This window comes from Podarcis bocagei (assembly GCF_964188305.1).
Source record: "Podarcis bocagei genome assembly, chromosome: 14".
In the NCBI taxonomy this organism is placed as follows: domain Eukaryota; kingdom Metazoa; phylum Chordata; class Lepidosauria; order Squamata; family Lacertidae; genus Podarcis; species Podarcis bocagei.
This window is the reverse complement of record NC_138139.1, coordinates 8,293,481-8,317,866: the sequence shown is the minus strand read 5'-3', so window position 1 is coordinate 8,317,866 and position 24,386 is coordinate 8,293,481. Positions and strand designations below refer to the sequence as shown.

Here is a 24,386-nt window from a genome sequence, read left to right as displayed (position 1 = left end):
ACTCATGCTGGTAGCTTCGAGAACACTGTCCAACCACCTCGTCCTCTGTTGTCCCCTTCTCCTTGTGCCCTCCATCTTTCCCAACATCAGGGTCTTTTCCAGGGAGTCTTCTCTTCTCATGAGGTGGCCAAAGTCTTGGAGCCTCAGCTTCACGATCTGTCCTTCCAGTGAGCACTCAGGGCTGATTTCCTTCAGAATGGCGAGGTTGGATCTTCTTGCAGTCCATGGGACTCTCAAGAGTCTCCTCCAGCACCAGAATTCAAAAGCATCAATTCTTCGGCAACCAGCCTTCTTTATGGTCCAGGTCTCACTTCCATACATCACTACTGGGAAAACCATAGCTTTAACTATACAGACCTTTGTCGGCAAGGTGGTCTCTGCTTTTTAAGATGCTGTCTAGGTTTGCCATCGCCTTTGTTATGTACTGAAGTTCTCACCCTGGGCCAGCAGGGGGATACTGTAGATAGTTATGCAAATGAAGGATCGAAAAGTGACGTTCAGTGATTGGATAGTTTGTGTGCAAATGAAGGATCGAAAAGTGACGTTCAGTGATTGGATAGTTTTAGAAAATGGCAACAGTTACATTGTTCTGGAGCTCTATATAAGCAGGCTGACTGAGCTCCTCAGTTAGTTCTGTTCCAGCTTACAATAAAGAGCTGCTTTGGAAGAATCGCTGTGTCGTCTGATATGTTTGCCCACAACTTAACAGCCTTTCTCCCAAGAAGCAGGCGTCCTTTAATTTTGTGACTGCTGTCACCATCTGCAGTGATCATGGAGCCCAAGAAAGTAAAATCTCTCACTGCCTCCATTTCTTCCCCTTCTCTTTGCAAGGAGGTGATGGGACCAGTGGCCATGATCTTAGCTTTTTTGACTAAATCTACAATTCTACGATTCTATAAAGGGCATTATTATCACCAGCACCATACTGGTCCAAGCAACTAAGGAGAACATGTATGCGTACACCCCCCGCCTCGCTACGCCTCATGGTACATTCCTCCCCCTCCCCTTTCTTCCTCCTTTCCTCTTTCCATATCTAGTCGCCCACCCCTTTCTCCCGACGATTGGTTACGTTCCCTTTTGATTGGCAGCTAAGCTTCGCCCGGCGGCTTCCGAGTTGCGGCGCCCGACGATTCTGCAAAGCTCGCCGCGCCGAGAGGCCGCCTGCCGCGCGAGAAGTTAGGCAGAGCCGCGCAAGCTGCGCAAACTCCGCAAAGAGGCGGGGGGGGGCTCGTCCTTCCGAACGGGTTGAGTAACGCGGCCAGCGGGATACGGAGATGGCGTAAGGGAGCTGCCCGCTTCTGAGGCGGCCTTTCGAGAGCCTCGGGCGGCGGAAAGGCGCTCCAGAGCCCGCGGCCGGCCGGCGGTTCTCCTCAGGGACGGGAAGAGCCGCGTTTCCTGAGGGGAGCAGCCCGCGGCCTGGGCTCCGGGGAGGGGCGGGAAGGTGCCGGGCCCCTGCTGCCCCCTCAGCTGTGAGGTAAACCAGCCCGCGCTTTTCTCTCCGCCGGAAGCCAGCGAGGGGTTTCCCTCAGGGAAAGGGAGGAAGGGACTTGGGGGGCTTCTTTCCCCCCCTTGGGTCGTGTTGGGGGGTGACTGTCCCCTAAGCGCGCCGAAAGGGAGGGAGGAAAGCTCGTTTTGCAGGGTAGGCCGCCTGCAAGTCCCTCCTTCACCTTCCCTCGTCCCGCTCGCCGCCTCCCTCTCGCCTCCCTCGCCGGTGGCTCCCGCCAGAGTTGGCCCGGGGTCGGGGGCTGGAGGAGGAGCTGCATTCCAGCGACGCCGGGAGGGACGAAGGGTCCGACGCCCCCCCCCCTCCCCGACCCCGGCTTCTCCTCCTCCTGTCCCCGTTCCTTGCTTTCGTTTCCTCCTAATCGAGGCCAAAGAGAGGGCGGGGGGAGAGTAGGTATCTATATCTTTTATATATCACGAGGGGTAGACTTCGGTAGTAGGGCGCCCTGAGCCAGAACAAAGTTTGGCGGGCACCCCCCAAAAATATATATATTATATTCACAATAATTGAGTAGGTACCCGTATAAATAGAGATGGTGGTGGTGTTATTTTGCATCCCTTTGGTTGTATGCCCTGGGGGGAGGGCGTTTACACCTCCCTAAATCCGACTCTGGTTACACGCATATGTGTGTGTGTATATACATACACATACACCTATATGTACACACACACACATATGTGCCGAACACTTGTCTATCTCTCTCAGTACCCCCTCCTCTCTCTGGGTCAGACCTTTTCATAACTTGAGTGAGTGCCAGGTGCAATTTTCCCCACAACTAATTCAATAGGTCTTCTCTGCACCCCCACCCCATACCTTATTGTACAGTATAAGGAAATTAATAAATATAACAGAGAAGTATAATAAACCTAGAGGCAGGGGGAAGAAGGAGAAGGAAAAAGCAAAAATAAGAACCTAGCAAACTAGAAGGATGTGATCATGAGGTGGGGTTTGCTATACAAAGTCTAATGCTCATGTTTAAATATTTATTCATAGGTTGTGAACAATTATAAACATGAAGGTGGCAGATGTGGAGAAAACCAGTTTTCAGGCCAGACTTAAGAGAGCTGCCATATAAACTTCATTCACACTCTTCACCTTGAGCTTTCACTTCAGGACATCAGCATGTGGAACAAGTCGGTTTGTGTGGCCTTGTTGGCTCTGGCTACAGGCTATGTCTTCCTATTGGACTCTGATCTGCCAGATTCAGTGCTGAAGTATCTCTCAAGCTCCTTCCTATATCAGCTGCAGGGGGATCTTACGTCCCCAGAGAGCAGCATGGCAGCTGCCTGGGAAGTGCTTATCACCCAGCCGGGCAAACAGTGGAACAGAGTTGCTGTTGGGTGAGTGATGTCTTAAATTATTGTGTATAGATCTCCCTGAGTGTTCTTTGGAACACTAGCTAATAAACGTTTCTGCTATAGAGCAGTGGTCCTTACATATTCTGCTGTGGAGAAACCTGTTTCCGTGTATTTTTGACTACTGAGGATCCCCTGCATGTTTGCCAGGGGAATACTCTAGGGCACATATTAGGGTGCAAACTTCAATGTAGGACACTAGCCAGTCCTACTGAGCCTTGATGTTACTTTGTATAAACTAAGTGTAAACTAAGAGCATGCATTAGAACACAATTCTGTGCAGTTGTGCATTGCAAGGGAAGGTCAGATAGTGGTGGGAAAGCTTGTGTTCAGGGAAGTTTTTAATGTGTGACATTTTAGTGTATTTTTGGTCTCTGTGGAAGTCACCCAGAGTGGCTGGGGAAACCCAGCCAGATGGGCGGGGTACAAATAATAAATTATTGTTGTTGTTGTGCAAGTTAAATGCAAGCAAGGAAGTTATTTTTGTACTGGGTTTTCCCAGCATGAAAAGAGCCTTTAAGCTCTTTGCCTTGTTTGGAGGCAAGGCTCTCTTGGTGCACCAGTTCTGGGATGCTTTCACAAGTCCATCCAAGTTCCCCTGAGATCTCATGTGAGCACCCCTAAACTTTCATAGCCAGTACACTGTGGGGGCCTTGCCCGGCAAACAAGACAGAAAGCTTAAACACTCAGAGGTCCATTTCTCAAATACAGAATTTATGAAAAATCTAACTTTCAGCTGCAATTTCATGCTCTCATGAACTCAGTAGGACTTACTTATGAATAGACATGCATATATTTCCATTGTAAGTAAATAGTAGCAATATGATTCCTCAGTGTTGTTTGTTAAACTCTACAGAATACTTATGTCAATAAACTGCAAAATAAGCTTGAATGCATGTATCCTTGTAGATATGTTCCTTAAAAATTAGCCTAGATTATAGCTTTTCATCTCCTGTTATTGGTAGGGTCAATGCCTGTGTAGATGTCGTCCTTTCTGGTGTGAAGTTGCTGCAAGCCCTTGGTCTAGATTCTGGTGTTAGGCAAGACCACTCAATCTTGCATTCCACAAAAGATTTGAAGGAAGCCTTCAGCCACTTCATGGGGAAGGGAGCTGCTGCAGAACGCTTCTTCAGTGATGCAGAGTCCTTCCGCCACATCGCAGAGACTGCTTCAGCATATCCTGGAGCACAGGTACATTCTCTAGCTTGGAGCAAACTCTAGCCCTCTGTGATACATAATACTTCATATATCCAATACCTCTTTATAGCTTCTGTGGTAAATTGTTTAGCTTTCCCTTTGTTTGCTATTCTTCCTGCTCTCTAGAGCAGAAGTGACTTAACATTTTCTGGCTTTAGGGCCACATCCATCCCTGGCAACCTTCCAACACTTTGCAGTACACATGCAGGCACACAGCCCCAATTTACATATGCAGCACTGTCTATTTTAATTTTGCTTGAACTGTTATCTAGGCCCCCAAACTGGGAGTTAGCAACACGCCATAGAACTGCTAAGTAGCCACTATGTGGATATTTTGGGGGGAAATATGGCCTTCAGCTGATGGTACACATTTTTCAGAAGAATAGCTCTGTAAATCTGCAGTAGCAAAAAGACACAAACTGTCTTTTAGGCACATTGTCTCCATAAAGAGCTTGGCAATCAGCCTCATGCTTCCTTGCTTACTTCTCTCCCCTCACTGCAGGGAAAAGTGAATCATTAAGTGATAGTTGTTATTCTTATTTTGGAATATTTAAACCATCAGAATTTAGCCTTCCTTTAAAGGATTGTGTGCTCAAATAACCATTTCCCCTATAATTTTATCATTCCCCCCCCCTGTAGTTTGGCAGGGATGGAGTGGAATGGGGAAAATAGTGGACCCAAAGCATTTTATTTGTTATGAGTTAACTTTGCTTCATCAGATATATAAAGTGCAATCTAATAAGCTTTACAAAGCTTTTGCTACACAAACTACTATATATCAAGAGCCCTGCAGTTTTTTCATCTTTTGTATACACTTAGTGATGAGCCCTTCTCAAAATGCCACTTGCATGCACTATTGTATGTTAATAACACTATTAAGAATACTGCCCGGTATTGTAGAGATGAAATTCTGTCTGACAAGATTGGCCTTGCAAAATATATGTTAATTATTTAAAGTGGCAGGCAGCAACATGCAAAAGAGCTTAAGAAACATGAAACTTTTCCAAAGGTTGGAAGGGTTGAAACTAGTCTTTCAAGACAACTTAAAGCCACTGCTTCTGGGAAAACCTGTTTCTAAAGTTAGAGTTTCTAGAATAACTTGTTTTTACCTCTGAGACTGGCAGTAGGCTTTTGACGAAGTCCTCCTTGATATTCTTGTGAGGAAGCTGGTAAAATGTGGGTTGACCAAGGTAGCTGTTAGGTGGATTTGTAGCTGGTTGACTGACTGAACCCAAAGGGTACTCATTAATGGTTCCTCGTCATCCTGGAACAAAAGTGATAAGTGGGGTGCCACAGGGTTCTGTCCCTGCTTTTGTTCAATGTCTTTATAAACTACTTGGGTGAAGGAATTGAGGGGATGCTCATCAAATTTGCAGATGACACCAAACTGGGAGGGGTAGCTAATGCCACAAAACACAGAACAGAATTCAAAATGACTTTAGCAGATTGGAGACCTGGGCCCAAGCTAACAAAATGAATTTCAGTAGGGACAAATGTAAGGTCATGCACGTACATAGGAAGAACCAGGTGTACAAATATATGATGGGGGAAACCTGACTTACGAGCAGTACATGTGAAAAAGATCTAGGGGTCTTAATTGTTTGTGAGAGCCAAGCAGTCAGTGGCTAAAGTGAGTAGAGCAGCCTTGCTGCAGCTTTGGCATACTAGTAGTTAAATAAGTGAACGTGTTTATTCCACTGATGGTTATATTCTTGATAGTACACATATAAAACTCTGCAAAGGACTGTGACCATGTAAAGATATGTAGAAATTGCAGATTAAATGTGTGCACAAATTTGTGTCTTAACAGTTGTATGTGGGAGGCAATGCTGCTCTCATTGGCCAGAAAATTGCAACAAATCCAGACCTAAAGGTAAGAATATCAAATGCCAACCCTCACTGATTGCCTATAACTGTATACCTCCTCTCGTTGGTTTTCCTGTTTAAAATCCTGAACGTAGCATCTAATCATTGTCCCCATTTCATCCAGTAAATATGCAGGCATGATGCAGAAGAATTTTTCAGTGGAAAAGTTCATTTTCCTTTTGATGACACAAACTTCTTCTAGTGATGCACATGCTTGTAGCTATTGCTTGAGGCACTCGGGTGCCATGCCTGGCTTTTGATTATGCTTTTGCAAGGCAATGAGTAGCACATGGGCAAAGTACTGGGTAATAATGTATGAAATAAGTAAAAACAGCACAAGCAAAGGCAGTTGTGCAAGTTACTTTACTAAAGTGTAACTACCATTGCTTCCTGGCATCTCTAGCTGAGAGGCACACATGTGTGAAGTATGTTACTCTAATAAAAAATAAAACCAGGCCTCTGACTATGAGAAGCAGTATATGGCTGAGAAAACAGCAATTGCAGCTTGGTAGCAGAATGTGTGGAGCTGCTGAGTGAACAAATGTGATTAGACATACCAGGAAATGAAAAGAACTTGGAGGAAAGTTCTAAACAATATTTCACTTAACTCTTTGGAAGAAGAGGTTATTACTTCTTTCTCACCTGTAGTATTGTGCATAGAGATGTACTTGGAATGCCAAAAGGAATCAATCCGTAGTGGAATGTCACTTTTTCCAAGTGTCCATATACATTTGTATATGTAGCTTAGTGGACCAAGTTCTTGGGAGCTGTCTGCTTATTTCAGCTGTTATATGTAATAGTAGCTATTCATATTATGACATCAGTATACATGGTCTTTTAGAACAGGGGTGGCCCTCCAAATGTTCCTGAACTACAAGTCCCATAAACCATAGCCAGTGTGGCCAATGGCCAGAGATGGCCAACATCTGCCAACCTTGCAGTAGTAGTGACTTGTGCTATGAGATTTTGATATGCAAAATTGTTTGTGTGTCTTGTCCCTCCTGCCCGTGTCCCACATATTCCTAGTACAAGAAGCTCTGCACGGCTTCATTTATTTTTTTTTAATAGGAAGAACTAATTGTTAGAGAAGAAGCCAGACAGTGTTCAAACTTGCATACTCATTAGTCCCATGGATAGGCGAAAAGTTGCATTCTTAGTTCTTCCATTTCCAGACAACACAGAACTCTTATTGTTGGTGATAAAGATGTAGTACTAAATGTCTTTTAAGCTAATTTGGATATACAGAGAAGCAAAAGACATGTCCATTTTCATAGGAAAGTTGACTTAACATCTCAACTGTGGACATGATCCATATCATGTTTGTAATTTGTCTTCTAGTGTGGAAATGTCATATTAGGGTGCTTATTGGTGTATTGGTTGTTAAGTGAGTTGACTTCTCCCCACCCCCCACACTTGATGCTCAACCGTTTCTTCAGAAGGGGCTTTGGAATCTGAGAGCTTGTTACACATGGTTATTTTATTTTGAAATATTCTGACAATAGAACTGTATGACCTGTCTACACACATAGTTCATCTATTTGGAACAGGACAGAAAAGTGAATGCATTGGAATCCAGTTTATAGTGTCTCTGTTAGAGTGAGAACCATCTCACTGAAGATTGCACTAAAGAGAGATGATAACAGTTAACTGGTATCAATTGGTTGATTTGTAGGTTCTGCTGTGTGGCCCAATTGGTCCTAAGCTGCATGAGCTGCTTGATGAAAATGTAATCGTCCCTCCAGAATCAATGCAAGAATTTGATGAATTTCACCTCATTTTGGAGTATCGAGCAGGTATGCTTTATTGAAAGATGCAAAAGGCCCAAAGCTGTGCAGTGGTACCTTGGTTTACGAACTTAATCCGTTCCAGAATTCCGTTCTTAAACCAAAGCGTACTTAAACGAAGGTGTGCTTTCCCGTAGAAAGTAATGGAAAATGGATTAATCTGTTCCAGGTGATGAAAAGCAACCCCCAAAATAGCAATTTTACATGAATTTTACTATCTAACATGGCCATTGATCATAAAATGAAAGCAATAATCAGTGTACTGTACTATAAAATAAATAAGACAGTATTGCAGATGATAAAAATGAAAATTAAAAAAAAATCTTACCTGCACTGATTATAGTCATTGTTTCGATGGGGGCGGGGTTATCCATTTCCACAATCAATCAATCAGCAGCTGAACTGGGATCCACACAGATTCCCCCCCCCCCCCGCTGCTGCTGCGGGAAATGCTCCCTAGAGCGCCGCCTCCCACAGCGACATGGGGGGGGGGTTCCCTCTGCCTGGCCGGGCTGTGGGAGGAAGGCGCTCTGTCACGTGGTTTCCCCAGACGAGAGCCAGTTGCTTTGTGGGCGTGCAACACCCCCCCCCCATGCTGCTGCAGGAGGAGAGCGTTTCCCAAGGCTGGACAAAGGCAGTGTGCGAGCTCCATCCAACCCGCCCGCCTCCCTCCCCGGCTGTGTTTACTTGGAAGAAAGTGCCATTAAGTTGCATGGCGCTTACTCCCAGGTGTGCAGAACGGCGGCCAGCTGGACTTGCCTCCTCCAACTTACTGGGGCGGGCAGCCAAGGCATGCCTCCACATAGTTCCTGGGGAGCAGCCGCCGCCGTTCTGTGAGCAGAGCGCCTTCCTCCTGCAGCCCGGCCGGGCAGAGGGAACATTTTCTTGCTGCTGAGCCGCTTGGGAGACGGAGGTGCATGGAAAGGCCACATGGTTTTCCCAGAGGAGAGCCAGCTGGTTTGTGGGCACGTAGCTTCTCTCCCTCACAGCGGGAAACGCTGTGACGATCCCCTTCTCTGCCAGACAATGGAGGTGTGGCACTCAAAATGGAAGTGCACCTCCGAACGGAGTACGTTCATATACAAAACAAAAGCAAAAAACCCCCCACAACACGGAGCACTTATTTCCGGGTTTGAAATGGTCGTAATCCAAAAAGTTGGTTGGCTAGGCTGTTCGTAACCCAAGGTACCACTGTATTTGTATATATATCAGCATTAATGTGTTGTGTTGTTGGTGTAGCACAGTGCTTAAGAAGTGAGCTAGGTATCAGCTGGTAAGGCTGCTTCAGTTTTCAGCTGTGAACCCACTGGGTAACCAGGATCTCTCGGCCTCATCTTCCCATTTGTAATTTGAGTTTTATAATAGTGGCCTACCTTTTATATTGTGACCATAAGATTACAGGTGTTTATGTATGTACATTGAGCACTGAAAGAAACTGCTATATTATATGATCAGTATTAGTTTGAAAATTGGTGCTAAATTAAAGAAGGCAATTGCTTAATGGTCTTCATGCAGTGTACGTTTATAGCTTTACATTTTTCTATGTTGAAGAATTGCTTGGAAAGCTGTTATCAAGTGTTGTGTGTTTGCTGTGAGCTGCTTTCCATATCAAAATTGTAATTAGCTTTGTAATATCATCTAGGAAATGCAATTCCTACTTCTCTTTTTAAATGTGCTTAGAAAAACGTGACAACCAAACCTTCTATGGAATATAGAAATATAATTTGTATACTCCCAGTTGTGGTGTTCTTAGGAAGTGAGAGTATCTAATATAGAAGCCCTGGTTACATTTCTAGAAGACACTGCAACTGCAGCATTGAGGTACTTTGGTTCATTGATGAAGAATCCCTTGTTCTTCACAAAATACTTCCGCTTGTTAGTTGTAGCCCAATATAGAATGTGGTTCAGTTATTTAAAGGTTTGGTTTGATTCATCTGAAATTGATCCAGGGTCTCTGCTGTCAGTTTTAAGCTTTTAGTAGCTTAAATTAAAATTGGACATGGGAGATTGCATTGTGAAGTAGGTGCATGGGCGAAGGGAGTTCTTGATAGAGTGATTCACTCTGGTAGAGAAAGTATGTGGCTACTGAGTAATTTGGTTCAACTGCCATGCTGTGGAGTGCGGGGTGTGGGGAGCAAGAGGTTTGGCTTTGTTTTGAGCAGTGAGGGTATCCATGTGACAGATAGGCAGTTTCCTACTGTGTGAGTCAGTGATGATCCTGGCACATGTTGGTGTCAAGCAGGAGGTTACACCCTGCCCCACATAGTTCCAGAGTCCAATGCCATATCAAAAAAACAACCAAGCAGCAAGAATGAGAGCTTGTTTCTAATACATTCGATTAATTAGATCAATCGTATTTGTTTTTCAGTTTCCTGAGAATTTACAAACACTATATCTTTTCTGCAAACAGTAGACTGAGTACCGTATTTTTCGCCCCATAGGACGCTCCGTCCCATAGGACGTACCTAGTTTTTTGGGGGGGAAATAAAGGGGAAAAAATTTCCCTTTATTTTCCCCCCAAAAGCAGGTCGGGGAAACAGAGCCAGGTCGAGGAACAGCGGGATGGTGCTGCTGCGCCTCCCTGCTGTCCCCCGAGCTTGTGGGGCTGGCCGATGTCTGCCCCGCGCGAGGGGCGCTCTGCATCAGGGCGCCCCCCTGCGGGGCGGCAGGCTGCTATCCGCGGCGTGGGGAGCCTTGCCGGGAACTCCGGCAAGGCTCCCCACGCTGCGGATGTCTGCCTGGTGAGGGGGGCGCTCTGCTTCAGGGCGCCCCGCCCGCCGGGCGGCAGGCTGCTATCCGCAGCGTGGGGAGCCTTGCCGGGAACTCCTGCAAGGCTCCCCACGCTGCGGATGTCTGCCTGGCGCAGGGGGCGCTCTGCTTCAGGGCGCCCCTCGCGCCGGGCAGCAGGCTGCTATCCGCAGCGTGGGGAGCCTTGCTGGGAACTCCGGCAAGGGTCCCCACGCTGCGGATGTCTGCCTGGCGAGGGGGGCGCTCTGCTTCAGGGCGCCCCTCGCGCCGGGCAGCAGGCTGCTATCCGCAGCGTGGGGAGCCTTGCCGGGAACTCCGGCAAGGCTCCCCACGCTGCGGATGTCTGCCTGGCGAGGGGGGCGCTCTGCTTCAGGGCGCCCCGCCCGCCGGGCGGCAGGCTGCTATCCGCAGCGTGGGGAGCCTTGCCGGGAACTCCGGCAAGGCTCCCCACGCTGCGGATGTCTGCCTGGCGAGGGGCTGCCTGCGGATGTCTGCCTGGCGAGGAGCTCCCGTAGGGCTGCCTAGGCTGCGGATGTGTTCCTGAAGCCTGGAGAGCGAGAGGGGTTGGTGCGCACCAACCCCTCTCGCTCTCCAAGCTTCAGCAAAAGCCTGCATTCGCCCCATAGGACGCACCCAGATTTCCCCTTCATTTTTGGAGGGGAAAAAGTGCGTCCTATAGGGCGAAAAATACGGTAAATGGAAAAGCCCCTGTGACATTTAACTAACTCATGGTGTCCCAGGAACACTCCACCCATGTTTACTTGTTATAAAATGTCACTCAGGTCCAAGATCAAACTCTGTGCAATAAGCCCTTTCAAATTCAGGATGAAACAGTAAGATGTGTTTTTCCTAAACGTGGGTACACAAAATATCCCCATTTTGGTCCAGCCTTCTTTCCAGGAGGTTTGGCCATCTTCTCAGGAAGTTGGGTTGCACCACTTTGGATCAGTCTCATTAATAGTTTCTTTTCCATTTGTGTTGTCTCAAATTATGGGCCTGAGGCTATGGATTTTCTGCTCATTTAGTATTTGTAAGCCTTCCTTAGAGAATTTTTTTGGCTGAAGGGCTGCATAAAAATGCCAACAACACCACATATTCACATAAATGTGGGTACTGGTACACTAGTGATCAACATATAGCTAAAAATGGCAAAATACAATTGTGAATAAGACACATGCTTCTGAATGGCTGTTGACTTGCTGTTTGCGCAGAAGAAGCATTTTGGAAAGGATCCATGCTTATTAAAGGGGAGCATATGGGACCATTTAAACTTGAATTGTATCTGAGTTGAAATGTGAATTTCTAGAGATCTGAAAAAGTCTACTGAAGGAAGAAAAAACTGGCAGTGACAGCAATGCACCACACCCATTGTAATACAGCGCCAAGCAATCTGATGCAACCAGGATCTTTATTTCCTATAGTGAGTGTTGTGAATAGGTCTGCTTTTATAAATTGGTGGTTCTATTACAGGTTACTCAGTATGAAAGTAGAAAACAATAACTTCATTTTCTTTCAGTGTGTGGGAATTGGCGAGGTGGTTTCTGAAATCATTTAGTTTCATTTAGTAGTTTGAGGAGAAGCCCAACATGAAAGTCATGATGACTTTTGGCAGTGAACATTGTGCTCCAGAAAAAGAATTCAGAGCATTAAGCAGTTACATATTTTTTTTACTTGAAATACAATGTGAAAATGACTCATTTCTGCAACAAGTTTTTGTAAAGCCTCTTGCAAGAAGACAATCTAGATTAGATTGCTATTTTATGATATTCTGTCTGAAAACTGTATCTTCCACTTTAAATGACAAAAATGCTGATTATCAGATATGGTAGCATGTAGGTGATGAGTCATTTTGCTGTTTCTAAACTTTGTAAGTGGGTGGAGGAGTAACCTAAAATTTATGTGTTACTGCTGCAAGTGTTTCTGTTGCAAGTGTTCTGGGTGGAGCCTTAGCTTCTTAGAAGTGACTTTTTTTAAGTGGTGTAGTGCCACGTGGTACTTCCCTTCTGAGTACCTTATTATCTTGGGAACAGTTCATTGAGTGTGCTGATTCTTCCTAGACGCTGTCAGGGTTAGAGAGTGAGGAAATCCTGTTCTTTGAGGTGTTTAGGTTAACTTACTGGGGAAGATGCATTTGTTTGGCAGAGTTCAATGATTTCAGATTTTTGTAAACGAGGTTTTTTTTAAAGGTTGCTTAGATGCCACAATGGTACTGATTATAACCCTGGTTTATTTTTGACTTTAATATTTACATCTCAAGTAAATTTCTTAGCAGTCAAGCATAATCTAAATTAGAGCTGCCAGTTTTGGAGTCTGGTACTCCTGCTGGATTTATGCAGCTTCCTAGGTTGCTGGGTGAAGAAGCAGCATAAGCTGCAGCAAGCTGCTCTTTTCCATTTGAACCAGAGCTCCCAAAATGCTCTTCTTCCTCTATTCTCTACAGCATTGCTATACTCTTAGTTTTTAGTGTGCCTGCATGTTTCAAAGTGAAAAATCTAAATGATCTTTCTTTAAGTGGAGTTGGAATGAAACCTATAACCCAGAATTCACTTGATCTTATAAATTCCTGGCTTGGTTGGTGGTAATCGAGAACATTTCTTAGTTTCTTCCTATGGCATTGTGGATGAGTGATAACTGGCTTCTTCTCAGAGCAAATTGAATATATGCTTTGTGAGAATGAAATGCTGGGCATGATTGTGTCTCCAGTGCACATTTTATTTCAAGTCATCATTTCTATCATGCTTTTCTTTCTAAAAGATAATTCTAAAAGCATTCTTGTGCTCCCAATTTTGCTTGATACACAGAGAATAGGAGCATGACTGGTTCCCACATATTAAAAAATAAACTGACTCTGTGTTGAATTCCTAACTGCTAAAAATGTTAGGAGGAACCTGCTGGACCAGGCCGGAGGCCCATTCACTCCAGCATCCTGTTCTCAACAATGGCCAAACAGGTGCCTGTGGAAACTGTTATAAGAATTTTAAGGTTTTAGATTTATAATAAATGTACCAAGCAAACGTACATACCGTATTCTTTGCACCATAACACTCACTTTTTTCCTCCTAAAAAGTAAGGGGAAATGTCTGTGCGTGTTATGGAGGGAATGCCTACGGGTGGCATGCCTACGGATTTTCCTCCTCTAAAAACTACGTGCGTGTTATGGTCGGGTGCGTGTTATAGAGCGAAAAATACGGTAAATATATAAACCACATCTCTGGAGCAGCACAGGAAGACAGTCCTGAAACCATGTTGACTTCCAAACTGACCAAATGTTTCTCTGCAAGGAGGGAGGAGGTGAAAGAAACCTTCCCATTGTCTCAGGAAATAAGTAATTACCATCTCAAAGGAATGGCCAGACTACCAGGAAAGGCAATCAGATAAGGCATTATCAGATAACCTGGCAGACAGGATAAACAACAAAATTCAAATTTCTGTTGTAGACCGCCTTTTCTATAATGCAGGTATGATGTATCTGGGGGGTGGTCTTGGGCTACACCCCTTCTCTGATGTATGTATGATGTTTCTGGGGGTGGTCTTGGACTCCAGGGCAGGCAATTTAAAATGTCTATATAACGGCAGGCACACTTTTGTTCTGGGTCCTTCTCTGCTCTCCTGTGTGTGAAGGGAGCACCCTGTTGCAACAGCAATAATAAAGATCAGGCTTACTAGCTGCTTTGCTTCTCAATATTCTTTGGTTGGCCTCTATTATTTTCTCCTACCGATGGAGAACCTACAAAGGGCTCTATAAGGGCTCTTGTGTACCCCATAATGGAACAAGACCAGATTTTGTTTACAACAAAACCCACAAGCAGAACTCACGCACAAGAGCACTTTACCCTGTATATGGTGCCCAATCCTGTTAGTAGTGCACATTTATGCAAGTTGAGTATGAGCAGAGCTCTCATAGGTTTGGCACTTGGAATTTACAGGGGGAGCAGAGGGAGTTACAGAGATGAGCAGAAGGTGTGGGCGTCTTAACTACTGATTTTATAAAGCTATGGGTGGGGTATGATTTTGCTGTAATTTGTGGAATTCAGTAAGGGGCATCACCTCTTTCCCCAAAATTCTAGCACTGCACTGGTCTGAAATGCCTGTAGATTGTCTGTTTGCTCCAGTATAGACAACTGTCTTAGTAGGCAGCCCTTGAAATTATGGCAACAACCAGATGATCACATTTCTTCCCTCTTGGCTAAAAACATTCATTGCAAGAGAATCAAAAGAGATATGTGTCAAGGGTTGCAGCTGCTACACAAACACATTTGCAAATCTGGGCTTTGGAAGAATCAAAGCTGCCAGTGTTTGGATTACTGTATCTGAGACGGAGAAAGGAGAGAGATTTCACTTCTTTAAAAAGGTCTCTTGAAAGAAAAATAAATGTAGCCAATATTGCCATGTAATTATTAGGATAAACCCAGCTCCCAAACCCAGGATATTGTTCATTGATCCACATTAATTTATCTCACATTTTGTTGTTCAGCATAGAATTTTCCCTCATGCCCACTGAAGGCTGCAGCTGACTGTGCGATTCAAATCCTCTCAAGATTGTGAGGAATTCACGAGCTGTGGCTAAAGGGATAGCACTCTGCTTTCATGTTAAATTACTAATGCATGGCAGTTCAACTGGGCATGGCTTGCTTGCATATACTTAAGCAGCATCTCTTGGAAATGCCTTAGGCTTCAAACAATGTGGCTTCATTCAGCAAGGGTAGAGGTACTTAAGAATCAAATTGTTGAACTATTGAGACTTAGTGGGAGTCTCATGAAGGGGACAGAGCAACTCACCTATGAAGAAAGGTAGCAGCGTTTGGGAGTTATTAGTTTAGAGAAAAGGCAAGTGAGTGGTGACATGATAGAAGTTTATATATGATGCATGGCATAAAGAAAGTGGATAGAGAAAGCCCCCTCATAACACTAGAACTTGTGTACATCCAAAGAAGCTGGATGTTGGATAATTCAGGACGTATAACAGAAAGTACTTCTCCATGCAGTGCATAGTTAAACATGAGAACTCACTCTCATACAAGTCAGTAATATTCTAACCTAGATGGTTTTAAAAGAGGATTAGACAAATTCCTGGAAAACTAGGCTATAGACAGCTACTAGCCATGATGGCTATGCTCTGCCTCCATAGTTGGAGGCAGCAATGCTTCTGAATACCACTTCCTGGAAACCACAAGAGGGGAGAACGCTGTTGTACTCAAATCCTGTTTGTGGGTTTCTCAAAGGCATGTGGTTGGCCACTGTGAGAACAGAATGCTGGACTAAATAGTCCATTGGCCAGATCCATTTGGCTCTTTTTATGGTTAAACCACAGAGCCTAGGACTTGCCGATCAGAAGGTTAGCAGTTCGAATCCCCGTGACGGGGTGAGCTCCCGTTACTTGGTCCCTGTTCCTGCCAACCTAGCAGTTTGAAAGCACGTCAAAGTGCAAGTAGATAAATAGGTACCGCTCCGTTGGGAAGGTAAACGGCGTTTCTGTGCACTGCTCTGGTTCGCCAGAAGCGGCTTAGTCATGCTGGCCACATGACTCGGAAGCTATATGCCAGCTCCCTCAGCCACTAAAGCGAGATGAGTGCCGCAACCCCAGAGTCGGTCAAGACTGGACCTAATGGTCAGGGGTCCCTTTACCTTTACCTTTACCTTACTTCAGTTTGTAATAGTGCATTGAGTAATGTGGTGTGGATATTTGTATCCTGCAGGAGGACGCAGGATAACACTGTGAAGCAGATGGGGAGAAATAAAACCCACCCTTGCTACTCTGATGAAAGGTCAAAGTTCACTGCTAAAGAAAAGAAGCCATTAAAACTGTAATTCAGAGGCCTATCTATATGGATCCCATATAATTGTGTGTCTTTTGGGGGTATTCCTTAGGTGAAGAGTGGGGGCAGCTGAAAGCCCCGAATGCCAACCGCTTTATCTTCTCTCATGATCTGTCTAATGGGGCCATGAACATGCTGGAGGTATTTGTGTCCAGTCTGGAGGAGTTCCAGCCTGACTTGGTGGTCCTCTCAGGTCTGCATATGATGGAGGGACAGACAAAGGAGATGCGTCAGAAGAGACTCCTAGAGGTAAGAGCACCTTGTTCCCTCAAACTCTAAAGCATTCTAAGGTGCACTCTGTTGGTCTTTCTGTCACTGTGCAGGGCATTAGGTACAGTCATTACCCTACAAATGACTTGTTTTTAGTTTTGTTGCACTCTAAGATATGTGTGGGTCTCTGTCCACTAGCTCATTTACTGGGCAATCCTATACATGTCCACTGAGAAGTAAGCCCTCAGGGTTCAATTAGACTGTTGAATTTCATTAGACTACTTTTATGGGATTGCAGCTTTATAAATATGACAACATCTGCAGCATATATAATACTGTACTTTTTATCAAGGTCATTCTCTCTCCACCCCCTTTTTTCCTACTATTAAGTTTTTTCCTTTGTTTTCTGCAGGCTGTAGCTTCCATCTCTGACATTCCCATGGGTGTACCTGTACACCTGGAACTGGCCAGTATGACTGACCCAGAACTTATGAGCGCAATCATTCATCAGGTAACCTAAATGGCAGGGTATGACCTGTACCTCAGACTTCTAGTCAATTAACTCCTTGTTCCCTCCCCCAAAAGTCTTGCCTCACTAATCTGTTAGTCATTTGAGTCAACAAGCAGACAGAGGTGATCAATTGGAAACTGTGTATTTAGACTTTCAATAAGCTTTTGACAAACTTCCATACTACTAAGCTTAGCAGTCAAAATACATAGTCCTTTGTGGATCAGTAGCTGGTTAAGAAACAAGAAATAGAGAGTAAGAATAAATGGACAGTTCTCCCAATGGAAGGGTATAACAAGTGGAGTATCCCAAGAATCCATATTGGGACCTATGCTTTTTAACTTTTGCATAAATGCTCTAGAGCTAGGGGTGGAAAAGAGGGAGCAAAGTTTGTTGTTGATAACAAATTGTTGGATTGTGGAGAACTTCAAAAAACACCTCCAAGCTGAGTGAATGGGTGGTAAAATGGCATATGCATTTCAAAATAAGCATGTATAAAGTGATGTCCATTGCAGCAAAATTATATGAATAAATATCACATATGCATTCTTGAGATCTGAACTGGCCCTGACTGACCAGGAATGAGATCTTGGAGTTGTAGTGGATAGTTTGATGAAGGTATCAGAACAGTGTATTGCACCTGTGAAAAAGGTGAATGCCATGTTAGGGATCATTAGCAAAGCAGTTGAAGATAAAACTGCCTGTATTATAATGCTGTTATAGAAATCTATGGTGTGGCCACATTTGGAATTCTGTGTAAAGTTCTGTTTGCCTCACCTCAAAAACATTGTAGAGCTAGAAAAGCTTCAGAGAAAGGCAACCAAAATGATCAAGGTGATGGAGCAACTCCACTATGAGGGAAGGTTACACTTGTAGCTTTTTATTAAGAGAAAAGGCAATAAGAGGGGACGTGATAGAGGTATGTAAAATTATGCATGATGTGGAATATGGATATAAAAAAGTGTGGTAAATTAATGAAGTTGAATGTTGGAAGATCCAGGACAAAGTACACCCTCACACCTTATAATTAATTTATGCAATTTGTTGTATAAGAGGTAGCGATGGCCACTTACATGGGTGGCTTTAAAAGAGAATTAGACAAATTCATAGAAGATAAGGTTACGCTCTACCTCTTCTGCCAGAGGCTGTATGCCCCTGAATACCAGCTGTTGGGAATTGCAGATGGGGAGAGTACAGTAGCACACCAGTTCTACTTTTGGGTTTCCCATGGGCATCTGGTTGGTCACTGTGGGAACAGGATGCTGGATAGATGTGCCTTTGGTCTGATCCAGCAAGGTTCTTCCTACATTCTTATGTTACGCTAGCTTTGCATGCACTGGTTCCTATATGTTTGTCAAAGCCTAATCTAAAAATTGGGACTCCCCTGAAGCCAATCTGTCACTTGCTCTGTTTGTTAGCAGGTCTTCCCTCTTGTGAACTCAGTTGGTTTGAATGAACAGGAGCTACTGTTCCTCACTCAAGCAGCCTCTGGACCACATGCCTCACTGGCTTCCTGGAATGGTGTCCCAGATGTGGGTGTTGTCAGTGACATTGTCTTCTGGATCTTGAAGGAACATGGAAGGACTCCTGGGAAGGCATCAGATCTTACTCGTATCCACTTTCACACTTTGGCCTATCACCTCCTAGTTACTGTGGATGGATATTGGGCCAACCAGGTGGCAGCTGTTGCTGCTGGTGCAAGAGTAGCAGGGACACAAGCTTGTGCCACCCAAACCATTGATGCCAGCAGAGTTTTCCTTAAAGCGCCACTGGAGTTTGCCACTTCTAAGATGGAGGAGGCCTCTACAGTCTCCTTAAATCCCCACGAGCCTGTGTCAGAATGGCACAGGGATGGGGTAACATTCCATTACACTCCTGTTCTGGTGTGCAAAGATCCCCTGCGGACCGTTGGCCTTGGTGATGCCATTTCTGCTGAAGGACTTCTTTATTCAGAAATCTACCCTCATTAACCTGTGGAATTAAGATACACTCCACACAAAAATTAAACCATGCAGGCATGGGCTGGAAGTTAGCATTTAGTAGAAAGCCAAAGAATAAAAGTTAGGCACAGCTCAGCTGCTGCGTGTTGCTACAGGGATGTCTACAATTAAATAGTGAGGTATGACTTGTTAAATATATGGGCTGCCTTTTGCCCAGAATGACAACTTAAACCAAAACAGCTTCTGCTTTAAGTAAGCCAGTCTTATTTGCAGTAACTTAAAAAGCTGGGAACTGAAAGAAATTTGATGTGACTAGCTATCACAGGAAGGCTATTTTGGTCTTTTACAACGTCGTATTTCTGGGAAGGCAAAGGTAAAAGATAGTTGTGTTACCTCTTATCACATTCCGAACATGGCAAGAGCCATTGTTTTGTTTGGTAGTGGCGGAATGAAAAAGTATAGCACTTGGGCTGCACCATGCCAAAGGGAACACTGTCCCAAGTGAATAGTACAAAAGCTTGTTCTGTAAGCTCTATAAATGGGAGGTAGGCAAGATGAAAGCATCATAAATTGTTCTGCGGCAAGGAAAGGATGCTGAATGGTACCTTTTTTCAACCTCATGAAGTGAACATCAAAATATTGAGAGTGTGGCATTTTGTCACATGTGCTTCCTCAGCTAGTGTATGCTAATTTTGATCCTCTGTTTTGTTTTATTGCTGTCAGGTTAATCTACTTTTAAGACAGTTGCATACCAAATGCTCATGCACACAATTATTTTACCTCTCAATAGCCTCTTAAGCAGTGACTTAGAGATCATTACTATGAGTGAGAGTATACAATACAATTGCTGGTCTGCTTAACAAGTGACAATTAGTCTGGGTCAAATTCCAAAGAAATGTAATGTACAAAACCTGAAATGACTCCTAACAAATGGCATAAACATAATTTTCAGTGGAGAAGAGACTAGGGACCTGGCACATTCTACTATTCCACGGTTACTGTATTATTCTGCAAGGTTATGTGGAGCTGTGATCACATGATCATTGTAAGTGTTGCTCATAGCACAGGAAATTCCATTGAGCTGGTTGTGTGTGTAAAATCCATATTCATTTCTGTGTACTTACGCATAGCAATAGAACTATATAGAATCTGAGATACGAAATTTGACTTCAGGATGAGGACAAAATCTGGCAGTGATGTACTACGTTAGCAGAGTGTTGGGTTTGGATGGGAGAATCCACGTGCAAATCTGTACCCAGACATGGCTCTCACTAGGCTTTTATCTTTGCCTAACCTACCTCATGGGCTTGTTGTGATGTTAAGAACTGTACTAAGCCACAGTGTAAGGGTGGGCTACAGTAGTAACAAATGATGAAACTGAAAATTCCCAGAATGCCAGTAGATATGATTAAAACAGGTCAGGGTATGATTAATGCTGGTAGATCTGAACAGGGCTTAAGGTAGGTACCAATGCCTTTACAATTAAGGAACATAACAGGATCTGCAGGACTCCATCTGATTAGCACAGATTTTCATTAGTTTTTTACAATGTGGTGCTAGCTGAGGTGAGCAGAAATTTTGCACTGTATACGTAATATCTTCCAGATTTTGTTGTCTCTTAAGGTCAAACTAGATGTTACTTCAAATGTTTTTAAACCTGTGCTATGCGTTCTGTGTGTCTCTTCTACCAAAAGCAGTGGTGGGGCCTCTTGAGTGAGAATCAGGGAGGATGACTTCAATTCTTCCAACGCTCTGAGTGCCAGTCTTGCTGAAAGTTTCCCTTTGCTGCAGATAGTGGTCTGGAGACTGGGTGGGGGAGGTGGGGCATTCTATAGAAAAAACCATCAAAAGGACTTTATAATAAGGGCTGATAAGGTTTGACTTCAGAATTAGAATTGACGTATAGGTCTTGAACCTGATCAAGGATGTGTTCTCACACTAAAAGTTTCAAAACAGTGGCTTAGGGCATGCTGACAAGTTTTACATCAAGGTATAATGCTTGTTGCTCAAATTGCTTTTTCTGTCAGCCCAGGGGTGAACTGTGAAGGGTGGTCTCTTCTTTACTACTTCAGTGCTGCATTTAAAGGCAGTAGCAACAGATGATCCATGCAGTTAGCTGCTGAAGAGTTGTTAAAACAGAGGTGGGGTAGCAACTTCAGGTGGAGAAGTAGCAGTGTAATAACCATTCCTCTGCTTTCTGTTCTCTTCACTGCTTACCCCTGGCTATTTTCCTCTTAGCCAGGTTTATATCCAAATATTGAGTCTTCATAAGAAAATAAGAGGAAGTGATGGAAAGCTGCAGGCAAAGGAAAAGTTCAGTGGTCGAGCACTCATTTTGCATGCAGAAGGTCCCGGGTTCAGGTCACTGGCATATTCAGATAAAAGGATTTAGTGGTAGATGACAAGAAATACTTCGATGCGTCTGAGACCCTGGAGAGCTACTGCCAGCCAGCATGGACAGTACTGGACTAGAGGGACCAACTAGTCAGACCTGGTTCAAGACAGCTTCCTATGTTCCATTTTCCTCTTCATCTGGAACTGACATCTCTTCCCCTGTTTATACCAGTATGGTAGAGAACTTTGATAATACAGATGTGCTACCATCTCAGCTAGTTTTGTCCTTAGTCAATTGGCTTCTCTTGGCTCTTTGCAGCAGAGTAGGCCGCACTTGAGTGAGCGCCACCTGCAGGCATTTTTTTACCCAGCTGCAGGCACTAAGATGCTAGCTGTGTCTATTTACAGTCATATGCTTGCTGGCATAAACCCAAGTACAGAACGTCAGTATAACACTCTTACCAAAACACCACCTTGCAAAAGTGTTGCTTCTGTGTGCATGAATAGCATTACCAAAAAGGACTCCAAAGGGTTGCAGTAGACCACGGGCTGTGCTTTGCTTAGATGAAGGTTTAAGAACAGGGAGCTTGACTGTACTACATAATCATGTTCTTGTTTCTGTGGGAAGGGCTTCTGACTTTAGACATCTCGAAACAGGTCACTAGGAAAGCATAATGTTAGCAATCCTGAGCTGTAAGGCTGAAGTATTCTCTTTGCATTTGCTGCTTTTGTGAGACAAATCATAGTGGTTAAATATGCAGCTTTATTTTCCAGGTTTTCATGTTGAGTTTAGGGTGTACTGTACAAAGCACTGTTGTAGAATTTGTTTTCATTCCATAAACGAAGTAAATGAATGGCAGCTATACAGCAGTGGTGCTTGTTGGGTTTTTCTTAGTTCCTTTGCTCTTTGCAAAGCTGTATCCTAATTAGATCCACATGTCGTTATTTATTATCACACATATTCCAGTGGTGACAGCCTCCATTTGTACATGTGTTTCTCTACTTGATATGCGAGGCCTTGGTAACCTTATCCTCGCCGCAACTCTTGTTAACACAGGTTTATTTTAGTTCAGTAATTCCTACCTGAATCAAGAGTGGCCCTGGGTAGAGGTGAGCCTACTTCTGTGCACTCTTGTATTTTAATCACCCTTTTCATTAGAAAGAGGGAAGGAACATGAACCCCAAAGTCCTCTCCTACCAGCTAGAAGCCGAAGCCTCAAGTTAATTGTGTCTAAGAGTACCTGTAAAAAAGATATTTGAATGCATTGGTTTTAGTACTTCTCCTGAACACCTGGACACTGCCTACCCCTTTCCTCTGCCTGTGGTGCTTTCCTGTATACAGAATCATAGAATTGTAGAGTTGGAAGGCACTCTGAGGGTCATCAGTTGCTATACTAATAAATTGTTTTATTCAGCCTACGGAATGAGCCTATCCACTTGGCCGCAAGCCAACCCAGCTTTAACGGCAATAACAATGTGAGTGTCCAGCGCCAGGGCCTCTTACCAATGGGTGATGTGAGACAAAGTCTTCCTTACAACTCTCCTTGCACTAGGAAAATATTCTGTGAAGCAGAATACTGAAGCAGGTTCATCCTCTCTATATTTGAAACCCTATGAATAGAAAGTAAAGCTTTTGCTAAGAGTTCTAGCCTGTGCTTTACACCCAGTTGTTTCTTTAATGTGACAGCTAAAGTGAGCTTTTTGCACTTCTGAATGGTAGAGTTTCTTGCCCACATTGTCAAATTGGAACAGCTCTATGCCCCACCAGAATTCTCAGGGAGTTGCTGAGCCCAGAATCTAACATGGGATCAGAGGCTTCAGAAACCAAGCATCTGTCATCTTGGTGTCTGGCACTTGCTAATACAAAGGGTGGCGAAAGTCACCTGTGCTGTGCAAGCTACACTTCCTGTTTTCTTTTGTAAATAGCAGGGATAGAATAGGTGTATTTTGCAAGAGCTAAAAAGCATCCTTGAAAGCAAGTTCTCAATAACTTCTGTTGCCAAATTGTTCTGCCTGTGCAATTCCTATGAAAAAAAGTATTTCTGGACATTGTGTTCTGTTTCAATGTATATGATTATTAAAACCTTAAGACTCTGGTGTTACCATAAAACATTCCTTTTGCATTTAGAATGTACTGTGTTCTCTTTTTTTTGGCAATTACTTGGTTTAAAGTTCCATGGCTTTGAGTGTGTGACTAATCTAGAAACATCAGAAGGTGCCTTATACAAAGATCATTGGTCCATAGAGCTCAGTATGTATGGCCTGCAATACTAGAATGCCTCTCCAGGGCTTTGTACAGGTAACTTTCCCATTGTTATTCAGTTGTCTGAGATTGAACCTGTAGCTTTTGCATTCAAGGTATGTTCTCTATCACTGACCTATGGCCCTTTCAGCTTTTTTTTATTGGAGGAAACTACTCCATAGTAAATCAGGGATTGTTAACCTTTCTACTGACATCATGTCAAAGGTACCATACAGCCTTGGCTTCAGGGCAGTGGTGCAATGCCTCCAATGCCTGAATGCTGCTTTCCAAAGTCCTACTGAGATGTGGCTCAGTGACAAAGCACTCTCTCAAACAAAACAGGAGACAATTCAAAATTGTCCACTGGCCACTACTGATCAGAAAACCACAATCAATATACAATTTGAACAAAAGCTCTTTGAGAGGGTGGTATTCACAATAGGCTGTAAGTCCTTGAATGGTGTGGTCTGGCGAAGAATGAAGAAAAGTTGGTAGGGTGGAACTGTTGGCTAGTGAAGAGCCTATGATTGTTCTAGACATCCTACAAGAGCAGTTTCACAGCCGGGTCCCCCTTACTGAGTTTTGCTTCTAGATGCACAGCTAGTACTAGGGGCTGGGATTGCCTCTGTCAAACTGAAACTGAGAAGCTGGCTGAGCCCTTCCTCCATGACGTGCCCCTGCCCAGCTCTGATAACTTCATTTCTCAGGTATCTACTCTGGAACCTTAGGTAACATTGCTCTTTTATTTCATTTGCAACTGAGACTTGTCTTCTTGTATTTGATTTCCAATACTAAGATATATATGTGCCAGGTAAAAAGATAACAAACGTAATCTCACTTCAAAGTTAATAAGGAATCAAGTAACACATGGGACAAGTTAAA

General features: G+C 44.0%; 1 protein-coding gene across 2 annotated transcripts; it reads left to right on the top strand.

Moving 5' to 3' along the window:
- The first annotated feature begins 1,241 nt into the window (after nucleotides 1-1,241).
- ADPGK (ADP dependent glucokinase) lies at nucleotides 1,242-23,392 on the top strand. Of its 2 annotated transcripts, none has more exons than XM_081169229.1 (8): nucleotides 1,242-1,474; nucleotides 2,498-2,844; nucleotides 3,825-4,050; nucleotides 5,867-5,929; nucleotides 7,595-7,715; nucleotides 16,323-16,519; nucleotides 16,893-16,991; nucleotides 18,410-23,392. In XM_081169229.1, the coding sequence occupies exons 2-8, from the start codon at nucleotides 2,627-2,629 to the stop codon at nucleotides 18,956-18,958; spliced, it is 1,473 nt and encodes a 490-aa protein (XP_081025355.1). In that variant the 5' UTR covers nucleotides 1,242-1,474; nucleotides 2,498-2,626; the 3' UTR covers nucleotides 18,959-23,392. The 2 variants fall into 2 exon arrangements, with proteins under 2 accessions (XP_081025355.1, XP_081025354.1); XM_081169228.1 differs by having other exon boundaries at nucleotides 18,407-23,392.
- The last annotated feature ends 994 nt before the right edge of the window (nucleotides 23,393-24,386 follow it).